This window comes from Labeo rohita, chromosome 22 (assembly GCF_022985175.1).
Source record: "Labeo rohita strain BAU-BD-2019 chromosome 22, IGBB_LRoh.1.0, whole genome shotgun sequence".
Taxonomy (NCBI): Eukaryota; Metazoa; Chordata; class Actinopteri; order Cypriniformes; family Cyprinidae; genus Labeo; species Labeo rohita.
The window spans coordinates 31304041-31318312 of NC_066890.1; the positions used below are offsets into that span (position 1 = coordinate 31304041).

At 34.6% G+C, this 14272-nt stretch overlaps 1 protein-coding gene across 3 annotated transcripts in view; it reads left to right on the forward strand.

Annotated features, from left to right (window-relative positions):
* Window positions 1-14272, forward strand: part of ncanb (neurocan b) — a 212692-nt gene that overhangs the window by 55474 nt on the left and 142946 nt on the right. For 2 of the 3 annotated variants that reach the window (XM_051095274.1, XM_051095275.1), the window contains exon 2: window positions 4438-4511. In XM_051095274.1, the coding sequence (XP_050951231.1) occupies window positions 4439-4511 (73 nt within the window). In that variant the 5' untranslated portion in view covers window position 4438. Of the gene's footprint in view, window positions 1-4277; window positions 4311-4437; window positions 4512-14272 lie in introns of those variants that run through there. The other variant, XM_051095276.1, reaches the window with a different exon arrangement.

The window sequence follows — 14272 nt, forward strand, 5'->3', positions numbered from 1 at the left end:
TTTTTTGTGCGTATCATCTTGAGCTGATATCCTTCTGTCCATAAAACAACACTAAAAACCTAAAAACATATCGAGTTATTTTTCCTTAATGTAAATATTATTTTTATGAATGAACATACAGTAAACAATTATTTAAAATTATTTATACATTTATATGTATAAATCCTACATATGAAGTTATGTAAATAATAAGTATATAAAAGAATAAATGAATATATATTTATATCTCATTATATGGATACAAACCTGAATATATAAATACAAATTATGAATAAATCATGCGTGCGTGTATATATTTGTGAACCAGAGTATTGCCAAAGCTGATAAATTGGCCTATATTTTTTCAAATGTATATGTATATCTATATATTCATAATTTACGTGTGTTTATTCAGAATTGTAACTTTATATTCAGGATTTATGAATATTTATTCAGATTTCATATCATTTTTTACTCTCTCTCGTCAGTGTAACTCTTTTGGCTTGCTTAATGTCCACCAGGTGAAAACTGTTTATAACATAAAGCAATTTTTCACATCTCCTCACATGGATAAACCCCAGGTATTATGATCAGTATTGATGCCTGCTTTAGCCCTAACAAGACTCTGGATGAGTTGACGGAGGCCGGAGGCTGTGGGAGTCTACAGAGGTCTGGCATGATGTTTTGCCAGGATCAGAGAGCCCAGGCTGGGCAAGACAACAGCAGGATTAGCACATGCCAGCGCACAATCGCCTTCCCACAGCGAAGACGAAGTGGGCAGCTTTTAAAACCGTGCCTTTTTGTTTCCTGAGAAACCTTCGAGAAAGAAAATCTTTGATGATACAAACAGATTCATGGACTGAGCTGTAAAGGACTCGATGTGTTTGTACGCTTTTATACGCCAAAACCTTCCACCAGATCCTTTGTCTGCAAGCATGTTGGTTTCCTTTTGTCAGAGTATCGGTTCTTTTAGTATGTGTGTGGGTTTGTCTTAGTGTTTGTTTGTGTTCGCGTTTTTCACTCGCCTACCTACATGTAGGAGGTTTTCGGCTTGTCATCTGTCACCTGCCTGTGACAGCCAGTGAAAAACTGCACGGCTCCAACCTGCAGATACAATTACCAGATAGACTCTCATGATTCCCAGCTGAGATGGAAGTTTGTGGAGGTCACATGGATAGAAATGTAAAATAGACACTCAACCTGTTGGGAATCGAGAAGAACAATGCAGGAAGCACGGTCCAGCTTTGATTGAATTGACACGCTGTCCATTTAACCCATCAGATGAGATCAAATTAATTTCGAGCGATTAATCGACTGCGCGGTCGCAAATGAACCGACTGTCTCATTCGTTTTAACGCACCGGACAGCTCATCTCTCTATTTGTCCTTGCGCTCGTCTTTGACTCGGAGCAGGTGAGCGGCCCGCTGTAACGTACACTGGTTATCCGTGTCCAATCTCTCAGACAGCGGCTTGTGTTTCGCCCTTGGCCACAGCGAGTCCAATCCGCAGCATCTATTATTTACTGGCGCCTCTTTGTCTCTCTCACACTTGGTTTGTACTAAGGACTTTCTCCCTGTAATAATGTCGAATGGGCCTGTCAAGCATTTATACACTTGGTGGACCTAAAAAAAATGTTAAATGTTGAGGGATTTGTGTAATTAATGTGGGTTATAACAGCCTTTCTTTATTGAAAGGTAGTTATTTGTCATGTCTAGCCCTGTTTTGTTGAATATTTTAACTATGTGCATCTATTTTCTTTTCAGAGAAAATCTGAGGTCATTACATTTCAGAATATATTATTCATAACATTCACTATGGAAACTCAAGTAGTGAGGGAGATCTGTCTTTCTGTCTATCTATCTGTCCTTCTGTCTATATTTCTGTCATTCTGTCTAATTTCTCTAACTGTCTTTCTGTCTGTCTCCCTGTTGTGTAATCTTATATTGTTATATCTGCCATTCTGTTTATTTGTCCATATGACTTTCTGTCTGTCTGTCTGTTGTTTTATAAGTCAGTTGTTGTGTCTATCTGTTGTTCTTCCTCTATCTGTTATTCTGTGTATTTGTCTGTCGTTTTTATCTAATGATTGTTTATTTTGTCTGTCATTCTGTCTATCTGTTCTTTAGTCTATCTGTCTGTCTGCTGTTTTGTCCATCAGTCTATCTTTTGTTCTGTCCATCCATCTCTGTCATTTTTTTGTCTGTATCTGTTGTTCTACCTGTCTGTTTACTGGTCTGTCTATCTATCCGTCTTTTGTTCTGTCTAACAATCTTTTTGTTGTTCTGTCTGTCAATCTTTTTTTCTGTTTTTCTGTCTGTCAAGCCTTTGTTCTGTCATTCTGTCACTCTGTCTGCTGTTCTGTCTGTCATTCTGTCTGTCAATCATTTGTTCTGTCTCTCATTCTGTCAGTTGTTCTGTCTGCCAGTCCTTTGTTCCATCTATAGTTCTGTTTGTCGCTTTGTCTGTTGTTCTGTCAGTCCTTTGTTCTGTTTCTCATTCTGTCTGTCAATCCTTTGTTCTGTCTGTTGATCTGTCTGTTGTTCAGTCTGTCATTTTATCTGTTGATCTTTTGTTCTGTCTGTTAATCTGCCTGTTGTTCTGTCTGTCGCTCTCTGTCTGTCAATCTGTCTGTTTTTCTGTCTGTCAGTCCTTTGTTCTGTTTTTCGATCTGTCTGTCAGTCTTTTTTTCTGTCTGTTAATCTGTCTGTCGTTGTGTCTGTCAAAACTTTGTTGTCTGTCCTTCTGTCCATCAATCTGTTTTGTCATTCTGTCTGTCGTTCTTTCTGTCAGCCTTCTGTCTGGCGATCTGTTTGTCCTTTCAGTCAATTGTTTGTTCTGTCTGTCGATCTGTCTGTCGTTGTGTCTGCCAATCCTTTGTTCTGTCTATCATTCTGTCCATCGATCTGTTTGTCGTTCTGTCTGTCAATCCTTTATTCTGTCTGTCGCTGTTTGCCGCTTTGTCTGTCATTGTGTCATTCTGTCTGTCAATCCTTTGTTCTGTCTGTCATTCTGTTTGTCACTTTGTCATTGTATCATTCTGTCTGTCAATCCTTTGTTCTGTCTGTCATTCTGTTTCTCGCTTTGTCTGTCATTGTATCATTCTGTCTGTCAATCCTTTGTTCTTTTTGTTGATCTGTCTGTAATTTTGTCTGTTGATCTTTTGTTCTGTCTGTCGTTCTCTGTCTGTCCTGTCTGTCAGTCCTTTGCTCTGTTTATCGATCTGTCTGTTGTTTCTGTCAGTCCTTTGTTCTATCTGTTAATGTGTTTGTCCTGTCTGTCAATTCTTTGTTCTGTCTGTCATTCTGTCTGTCAATCTGTTTGTCGTTTTGTCTGTCATTCTCTCTGTCAACCCTTTGTTCTGTCTGTCGTTCTGTCTGTCAGTCTGTCTGCCGTTGTGTCTGTCAATCATTTGTCTGTCATTCTGTCTTCCATTGTGTCTGTCAATCATTTATTCTGTCTGTCATTCTTTCCGTTGATCTGTTTGTCATTTTGTCTATCATTCTTTCTGTAAACCCTTTGTTCTGTTTGTCAATCTGTCTGCTGTTCTGTCTGTCAGTCCTTTGTTCTGTCTGTCAATCTGTTTGTCCTGTCGGTCAATCTGTCTGCCGTTGTGTCTGTCAATTCTTTGTTCTGTCTATCATTCTGTCCATTAATCTGTTTGTTGTTTTGTCTGTCATTCTTTCTGTCATCCCATTGTTCTGTCTGTCGTTCTGTCTGTTGTGTCATTCTGTCTATCTATTTGTCGTTCTGTCTGTCAATCCTTTGATCTGTCTGTCATTCTGTCTGTCGATCTGTTTGTCGTTCTGTCTGTCAATCCCTTTTTCTGTCTGTTGATACATCTGTCATTCTATGTCAATTCTTTGTTCTGTCTTTCATTCTGTCTGTTGTCCTGTCTGCTATTCTGGCTGTCAATCATTTGTTCTGTTAATCAGTCTGTCTGTTGTTCTGCCAGTCTATTTGTCCAGTGTCCTATTTATCTGTTTATCATTCTGTCCATCTTGATCTGTTTTTCTATCTTGAGATTTAATCTGTTTAGCCAGCCCTCCGTAACTATATTACAACAACAGCAAAAATCCTTGCCTTTAAAAGATTCATGAAAGCAACCTCACATGTTGTTGTGAATGACTTCACTGCTGTGTACATCCTGTTAAAATGCTGTGTTCTTGAAAACTGCAGTGATAACTGTTTTTTTTTTTGTGCTTAATAAAGAACACCCAAATGGCAGAGATGCCGTAGTCAGGTTTAGTTCAGTACAAATGTTTCTTCGACCGGATATAAAGACATCTGAGAGACCTGCTTTGAATATTGTGACCCATTTGATGGATTATTTGGTAAACTGAAAAAAGAGTGAAAATGCATTTGCAGTCTTTGGTAGTTTGATCATAATTAGTTTTGACATGACCAAAATGTATAATCAATTCATCGCTCTCTCTCTTTTTCTCTGTGTTTCTCCTTTAGGATGCTGGGGGAGCTCCGCTTGACTGCGCTCCAGTCTCTCCTGGCTGTGTGTCTGCTCTTCACCCTGGAACACGGTGAGTCATTCTCTCCTGAATCTCAGCATTCATCTACTCTTATCTGTTCAGTCGTGGGAGCACGCTTGTCAATCAAATGCCCTCGTTGACTCAGTAACAACTTTTTCAGTTCTCAAAATGTCTAAAACCAGCTGAATTTCATCAACATTTCATCAACAATAGACCAAACCTGTGCAACCTACACTTTTAAAACTAAGGGTTCTTTATTGGTTTTGATGGTTCCATTAAGAACCTGTAACATCCATGGAACCTTTCCATTGCACAAATTTTAAAAACTCTTCACTGAAAGGTTTGGGGAACCAAAAATGGTTCTTCTATGGCGTTACTGCGAAACCCCATTTTGGAATCTTTGTTGAACAGCATGTACCCTGGTGAAAGAGTTTAAAAAGACAATTCTTTCTTCATTTATTCACCCTCATGTCATTCATTTCTTTTTCGGAACAAAGAATGTTTCTCGATCTTTCTATTGTGCTTTCTCTCATTCTGTCTGTCAGGCTTGTTCTGTCTGTCAATCTGTCTGTCATTCTGCCTTTCAGTCTTTTGTTCTTTCTGTTGTTCTGTCTGTCAGTCCTTTTTTCTGTCTGACATTCTGTCTGTCCATCCTTTGTTCTGCCTGTTGATCTGTCTGTCAGTCCTTTGTTGTGTCTGTCATTCTGTCAATCCTTTGTGCTTTCTGTCGTTCTGTCTGTCAGTCCATTGTTCTGTCTGTCAATACTTTGTTCTGTCTGTCGATCCTTTGTTCTGTCTGTTGATCTCTCTGTCGTTCTGTCTGTCAATCCTTTGTTCTGTCTGTCGATATGTCTGTCATTCTGTCTTTCAGTCTTTTGTTCTTTCTGTTGCTCTGTCTGTCAGTCCTTTTTTCTGTCTGACATTCTGTCTGTCCATCCTTTGTTCTGCCTGTTGATCTGTCTGCCAATCCTTTGTTGTGTCTGTCATTCCGTCAATCCTTTGTGCTTTGTCATTCTGTCTATCAGTCCATTGTTCTGTCTGTCATTCTATCAATCCTTTGTTGTGTCTGTCATTTTATCAATCCTTTGTGCTTTCTGTCGTTCTGTCTGTGAATACTTTATTCTGTCTGTCGAACCTTTGTTCTGTCTGTTGATCTGTCTGTCGTTCTGTCTGTTAATCCTTTGTTCTGTCTGTCGATATGTCTGTCATTCTCTGTCAGTCCATTGTCTGTCAATCCTTTATTCTGTTTGACGTTCTGTCTGTCAATCCTTTTTTCTGTCTGTCATTCTGTCTGTTAATCCTTTGTTCTTACTGTCATTCAGTCTGTCAATCCTTTGTTCTGTCTGTCGATCTGTCTGTCAATTCTTTGTTCTGTCTGTTAATCCTTCGTTCTTTTTGTCTTTCAGTCTGTCAATCCCTTGTTCTGAAACATTTCTCTCTCTCTCTCTCTCTCTCCGTATATATATATATATATGAAGAGTTTGGTTCCAAAACGCAATAAACGCCATTTTAAAAGTTTTAAAATTGAAAAGTTCCTGCCAAAATCAGTATTGTATCTGGTCGGTACTCAAAGGTCCATTTTTAATTTTACACAAAATGTGATATTCGCCATGTTATTCTGTCATGTTTTTTCCCTATTTTTTCAAACTGCGACAAATGCCAGTTCCAGTTCTCTGCAGAATGTGATAAATCCGCTCAATGCGCACCACCATTCCACGCATTGTAAACAGTAAAGACTACTACTTTGTAGTTTGTGATCAACAAACACACAAAACACTGCATGTGACTATGAAAAAAATATTTAGGCGCACCAGTGCGACTGACCCGATCAGCATATTTGTGTTTCCGCTGAGAGGAGCTTATAAGGTTTCTATGTGTTTTTGCAACGTTAAGTTGCAACGTTATCACAGTCGTATCTGATGAATCCCCTCTGTGGCGGGAGGAGCAAAAAGACAGACACAGTGGGCGTGACGTCAGGCTTCGGAGAGGCTTTTATTAAACAATAAGATAAACAAGTGTCCAAAGGGCGAAATAAAAGTGTCAAAAATAAATAGGGGATCTGGTGTCCTTGACGTGCAGGGGTTCCGTAAAGGAGGGGCAGTGTTTAGAATAGAAGGGTCCAGGTAAGGGGCGGAGTCCGACGGCCGCACTCGCTCCCCGCCGAGGTCTGCGGCACGAGGGGCAGCGGCTTCCTTTACCGGCTTCGTCCACTCTGGCCACGGCACTTCCTGGGGTGGGTAAATCGGCCCGGCATCCTGGCCCACAGCCGTCTCACGTGTGCAGTTCACGTCCGAACTGCAGGTCTGGCAGCTTGTCTATCGGCGGCGCTGGCTCCCTCGGCCCTCCCTTCCTGGACCCACAAGGACACCAGCGAGACCGATCTCCAGAGGAGAGGCACGCTCAGCATTTCAACAGCGGTGGTGATGAGGCTTTATTCACGTCAGGTGTGCTTCATCACGCGCCACCAGACCTGGTTGTTTCGGCGCTCCTCCTCTCCCACACCTGGTGAAGGGCGGCAATTACTGGACGGGATGATGATGATAAATAGGGGGGAGGCAGCCGACTCATCACACTTCATAAACAAAGTGTAGCGAGGTTGTAAATAAGAGATCGATTGTGCAGTATAGAGAGCTTTGTTGATTATAACAGAACTTTGTGAGAACGCAATGAACTAAGGCGAGTGACAGCTTTTAATGATTTTTAAAGGTGTTTGTAAATTAGATATTGATTTAATACAACAGTTAAGTAAACAAGAAGTTAATATTAAGTTACTTACATTGTCTGACCATTACACTATCGCCTGATTTTGCTCTATTTCAACGTCAAAAATAGTTTGAAACAAGCCACAACTTGAGTCAATGATTCAGTTTCCCATTCCTAAATGAATCAGCCGTTCGAACAAATCAAATGAATTATATGATTCAGTAATTAAATCAGTTAAATTCAGTTATGTAAATCATTTAATATTTCTGCATTCAAAATGTTATATTTCAAACATTAATCTCAACATGAATTTATATATTTGATTGCACTCATGCCACCTCTGAGCCGCATTAAACAAATGAAAATACACCTACAAGCCACATTTGTGTAGTACATTCTGTACTACAAATTAATTTTGTTAATACTGATTTCATTTGATTGTCAACTTATTATTCTACTTGTTCTTATTCTGTTGTTTTAATTAGAAATTTTAAAAAGCTTCAAATATATATATTATTAAAAAATTGACATGAAAAATAACACACTTTTAATAAAGTTACAAAAATGCCATTACAAAGGTAAAAACAAAATCCCCCTTTAATTCACTTTTAAGGAGTCAAATATCACCTCATAATGGGAAGGCTCATTTTTTATCACATTTTTGGATTATTGATTTATTGCATTTTGAGGGAAAAAATAATCAGTTTTTATAATAAATCTTTGAAAATGAAAATCTGGATTTGAATTTTTAATATTACTATAACCTAAAGATGCTACACTGTAAAAAATAAAAAAGACAAGTTGTTGAGTCAGCTTAAAATAATTTGTTACCCTGCTGCCTTAAAATTTTAAGTTCAGTCAACTAAAATAAGTTTAGTCAACTTGAAATGTTAAGTTGTAACAACTTAGATATTTGTGTTTGCTAAACTTAACAGATGGTAAGTAACCCAGCTGCCTTAAAATTTTAAGTTGATTCAACTCAAATATCTAAGTTGTCACTTAATATGATTTAACATTAAGTTGAATAAACTTTTTTTGAGTTGACTGAACTTCAAATTTTAAGGCAGCCAGGTTACAAATTATTTTAAGTTGACTCAACAAATTGTTTTTTACAGTGTATGTGAAAGTTTCAAACAGAAAATAGTGGTTTTCATCTTGCCACTTTCCTGGTAAAGAAAACACATTTTTTTAATTTAATTAATTATAATGGATTTATAGCGTTTTGGAATCTTTTGTTCTGTCTATCGCTCTATCTGTGTTGTTCTGCCAGTCTATCTATGAAAGTCAATGTTGACTGAATGTTTTTGTTTGGACCCCATTGACTTTCATTAGATGCACAAAAAGTTCAATATACTCTTATTTTGTGTTCCACTGAAGAAAATAAGTCATGCAGGTTTGGAACAAGGTGAGTAAATGATGCCAGAATTTTCATTTTTGGGGAAACCATTTCTTTAAACAGGTTTTCTCTCGTCCTTTCATCTTGTGGTAATTACCGTCGCGCACCTTTCCCTGACCAGACACTGATGAGCCTTTTTGGACATCGCTGATAAATCCCCCTCGGCTGGATTCCGCCCTCCACTGCTTCCATCTGCAGTAAATAGAGAGTGCGCAAGGAACACTTTCATCTGCAGAAAGCCTCATTTCCTCACATTGCCACCTAAAGACTTGTCATTACTCACTCTAATGCCTACAACGGCTCTCAGCGGCGGTGATACGTGCTCACGTGCCATGAAAAAGGAAGTTACTGACGCATAGCTTGTGCAGACTGAATCCTACACCCTCAAAAGCCTTTTGTAGATGCAAACACTTCACGGTCCGCCGTGCAAAACCAGGTCCCAAGTCAGAACTTTTGGCAAGGCCGCGTTGCATGCACTGTTTCACAGACCAGTGTCTTCTGATTTCAGGCGACTCCGGGTTCTTATCGGGCACTTGCAGAGTTGCAGGCCGGGCCGTGGAGTCTCTTGGTCCCTGACCCGCTTGCTGCCATCTGCACCAGTTGCTTGGAGTCGGGTCTGGCGCTTGAGGACCACACGCGCCTTTCTTTTTTAGCGTTGGCTGCAGTGAGCGAGACAGGCTGCGCATAATCTGCATAAAGATTTCCTCGCCCTCTTAGCTTCCCTCTCCATTGAAACCGCTCTCATGGGACACCCATGGTGTAAATAAGGACACTTTGTTGGCATGAGCGTAAATTTTTTTTTTGCATAATCCTAGCTCTCCTCATCTATCAACCAGGGTAATGTTGCAACCTTACAAGTGACTGCTAGTTAGTTTGCATTTCTACTTTATTTTCATTGAATTTAACACAGAAATGATCTCAAAATTTTTAATTTAATTTAATTTAGTTTATGTTCAGTATATGAAAAAAAAAGTCTAAGTGGTATATTTTAAACGAAAGTAATAACTATTAAGGAACTACCTTGAGATTGAAAATTTGTTGAAAATTTAACATTAGATTTATTTATTTATTTATTTGTTTATTTTAAAGCCTTAACACAAGGCAATGTAAGCGTGAAAGTGCATGGTTTAGATCGTTTCTGTTTTTTGTGTTTGGAAGCTGTTAAGCTGTTTTTTCATACATAATTCAATATAAAATACTAATACAACAAACTGTTGTTTTTCAAATTGGCAACACAAGCGTGAAAGCACATAGTTTGGATCCATTTTGTTTTAGAAAGCCACTAAGCTGTTTGCTCTTAGAGAGAATGTGATATTTATTTATTTATTTAGCATTAAAGCACTGACACGGAGCAACATGAATGTGAAAGGGTTTTTTATAATTGATTTATAATTAATTTAATTTGACAAAGATTTGATAATTAGTTTATTTGTTTAGTGTTAAAACACTGTTTTTATTCATACTTAATTTGATGAAGTTTTGATAATTAGATTTATTTATTTATTTGTTGTAAAAACACTGACAAAGGGGAATGCAAATTGATTTTTTTTAAATTTATTTATATTTACTTTGATAAAGTTTTGATAATTAGTTCACATTATTTATTTAGTTTAGTGTTACAAAAACTGACAAAGGGCAATGCAAATTAAAATGCTTTTCTTTATTCATAATTAAATCAATTTGATAAGGATTTGATAAGTAGTTTATATTTATTTGTTTATTTATTTATTTATTTATTTTCAAAACCTTGAAATAGGGCAGTGCAAATAAAAACTTTTTTTTTATTTATTTGTAATTCAGTTTGATAAAGCTTTGATGATTAGTTTATATTTATTTATTTATTTACTTATTTATTTACTGTTAAAACACTGACAAAGGGCAATGCAAATTAAAACGACTTTTATTTATTTATAATTAATTTAATTAGAGTTTTGATCATTTGTTTTGTGTATTTATTGTTAAAACACTGACAAAGAGCAATGCAAACACATACTTTTTATTTATTTATAATTAATTTAATTTGATAAAGCTTTGATAATTAGTTTATAATTATTTATTTATTTATTTATTTATTTACATAGTTATTGTTAAAACACTGACAAAGGGCAATGCAAATTAAAATGTTTTTATTTATTTATAATTAATTCAGTTTTATAAAGTTTTGATTATTAGTTTTTATTTATTTATTTATAGGTAAAACACTGACAAAGGCAATGCAAATTAAAATGTATTTATTTATAATTAATTCAGTTTAATAAAGATTTGATCATTATATTTATTTATTTATTCATTTATTGTTAAAACACTGACAAAAGGTAATGCAAATTAAAACGATTTTTATTTATCTATAATTAGTTAAGTTTGATAAATACTTGATAATTAGTTCATGTTTATTTATTGATCTACTTATTTATTTATTTATTTATTGTTAAAACACTGACAAAGGGCAATGCAAATTAAAATGACTTTTATTTATTTATAATTAATTTAATTAGATAAAGTTTTGATAATTTGTTTTATTTACTTAGTTATTGTTAAAACTGACAAAGGACAATGCAAATTAAAATGTTTTAATTTATATAGAATTAATTCAGTTTGATAAAGTTTTGATAATTTGTTTATATTTATGTATTTATTTATTGTTAAACACTGACAAAGGGTAATGCAAATTAAAACTATTTTTATTTATTTTTAATAATTCAATTTGATAAAGCTTTGATAATTAGTTTATATTTATTTATTGATCTACTTATTTATTTATTTATTTATTTATTGTTAAAACACTGACAAAGGACAATGCAAATTTAAATGACTTTTATTTATTTATTTATAATTAATTTAATTAGATAAAGTTTTGATAATGTGTTTTATTTATTTACTTAGTTATTGTTAAAACTGACAAAGGACAATGCAAATTAAAATGTTTTCATTTATTTAGAATTTATTTATTGAATTTATTTTAGAATTTATTTATTGATCTACTTATTTATGTATTTATTTATTGTTAAACACTGACAATGGGTAATGCAAATTAAAACGATTTTTATTTATTTTTAATAATTCGTTTTGATATAGTTTTGAGTACTAGTTTTTTATTTATTTATTTATTTATAATTAAAACACTGACAAAGGCAATGCAAATTAAAACGTATTTATTTATAATTAATTCAATTTAATAAAGATTTGATCATTTTATTTATTTATTTATTTATTGTTAAAACACTGACAAATGGTAATGCAAATCAAAACAATTTTTATTTATTTATAATTAATTCACTTTGATAAATACTTGATAATTAGTTTGTTTATTTATTGTTAAAACACCCACAAAGGGCAATGCAAATTAAAACAATTTTTATTTAGTTATAATTAATTCTGTTTGATAAATACTTGATAATTAGTTCATATTTATTTAGTGTTAAAACATTGACAAAGGGCAATGCAATTTTTTATTTATTTATTTATAATTAATTCAACTTGATAAAGTGTAGATAATTCAGCTTATTTATTTATTTATTTGTTTATTAAAACACTGACAAAGGGCAATGCAAATTAAAATGATTTTCATTTATTTATAATTAATTCAATTTGATAAAGTGTGATAATTAGTTAATATTTATTTATTTATATTTTTATAAACGCCGACACACTTCGACGACAAGATCGTCTTTGTTCTTGTGAGCCCTGTTCTTTCTCTCAAAATATAAAATGCCAACATAATCTACATACATTATGTCCAAAGGGATTAAAATCTGTCACAAAAATTAGTTTATGGACGTACAGCATAAATTCAGTATACTATTTCCATAAATACTTCAATTAAATTTAATTCTACAACACTCAAATATGTAGCCATGCAGAAGTCACGCAGCTGCTGCCCCACTTTTATCTGAAGGGGACTCATCCCCGTGTCTTGCTAAATAAATGCACCATTACCTAGCAGAGAGCAGGAAATGTAGTCAAGCCTCTGGACTCAGAGTATCGTTATGTATGTGCGTGTGTTTGAGCAAGAGACAGGAAGGAAGACAGCAGATATTGAGCTCAGACACCCTGGGCTTGGTTAATATTCATGGCGCTGTGAATATGGCGGGAACCTCAGGGGGGTTTCCGGGGGAGAGCATCTCATGCGATACGCTTTCAGAAAGGGAATGTCATTAGGACGGCCCGCGTGCGTTTGCCACCGTATAAGCGCACCTGTTCGGTTGTTAATCCAGTGATTCCTCTTCTCAAACACGGTCCGTGATGGCGGAGGATGAAAGACACCGTTGGAGGTCCCACTTAAGAGTGTGAATCAAACACACCGTCCTTATTCGGTGGAAATGACGCACATGTAGATTTACTTCGGGGCTACTGGCTCCCGCCGCGCACGTTTTCGGCGAGTTTGTCGCTAACGCTTTGGATTTGTGGACGCGTGATTGTCTTGAGCTCAGTGGGCGCGCGCATTGCTTGCGCTTGTACGCAATTAGACGCCGCGGGACAGTCTCGGCCTGTGGTTGAGTAACTGAAAGAAAGAGCGAGGGGAAAACACTGACAAACATGGGCAATTTTCAAAGTGGTGGACTGGAAAAGTGGCCGCGGTTCTGCAGAGAAAACGCAGCACTTGTGCGGATTCGTTATTGCGTTAGCGGTTTGTCTCGGTTGCCATGGCAACCATTAAACGCGTTTCATGAAGAAGTGTAGCAGTCAACATTCGCGGCTACTGTAGGTGTCTGTGTTTTTTCAGGGGAAGGTGATGCAAGGCAAGTTGAAGAATTATTTATTTGATAGTATTTTAGATCATTTTCAATCTTTTGATGTCTTTTTTTTCTTTCTTTTTATTGTTTTAAAACCAGCTCCTGCATTAGTTCCTGCCAATCAATATTACCATTACTTTTGCTAAAAATTCTAACATGCATTTATTTACCTAAGACAATAATAATAATAATTATAATAAAACGTTAATAATACATTTGGAATTCATTAATTTATTAGTGATCCATTTATTTTATTTATTATTCAATAATAATAATTATTATTATTATTATTATTATTATTATTATTAGTATTAACAGTAATAATAACAATAAACATAACGTAATACATACAAATAAACTAATTAATAGTGTTTAACATTTTTAATTAATATTATTAATTTCAATAATAGTATTATTATTATACACATTAGTGTATGTAAACAAAAATGTTTATTAATGTTTAAGGCCACCACTAATAGGAGATTGCAAAACGCAGGTGGATTTATTTATAATAATAATAATAATAATACATTTTGAATTCATTAATTTGTTATTGATCAATTTACTTTATTTATTATTCAATAATTATAAAAATAACTATTCTTCTTCTTATTATTATTATTAATAACAATAATAATTAAATATTAATTAAATTTAATATTATTTAGTATTATTAATTGATATTATTATTAATGTTATTATTATTATACACATTAGTTTATGTAAACAAAAAATGTTTGTTAATATTTAAGGCCACCGCTCACTCTACTCGCTAAAGAGAGGTTGCAATACACAGGATTTATAATAATAATAATAATAATAATAAATGTTAATATTTTTTAATTAATCAGAGAGATTGCAATACACAAGTCAATTATTTATTTATTATTATTATTATTATTATTACGAAGAAGAAGAAGAATTTTTACTATTTTTAGTTAATTGCAATACACATGTCGATTATTTATTTATTTATTTAT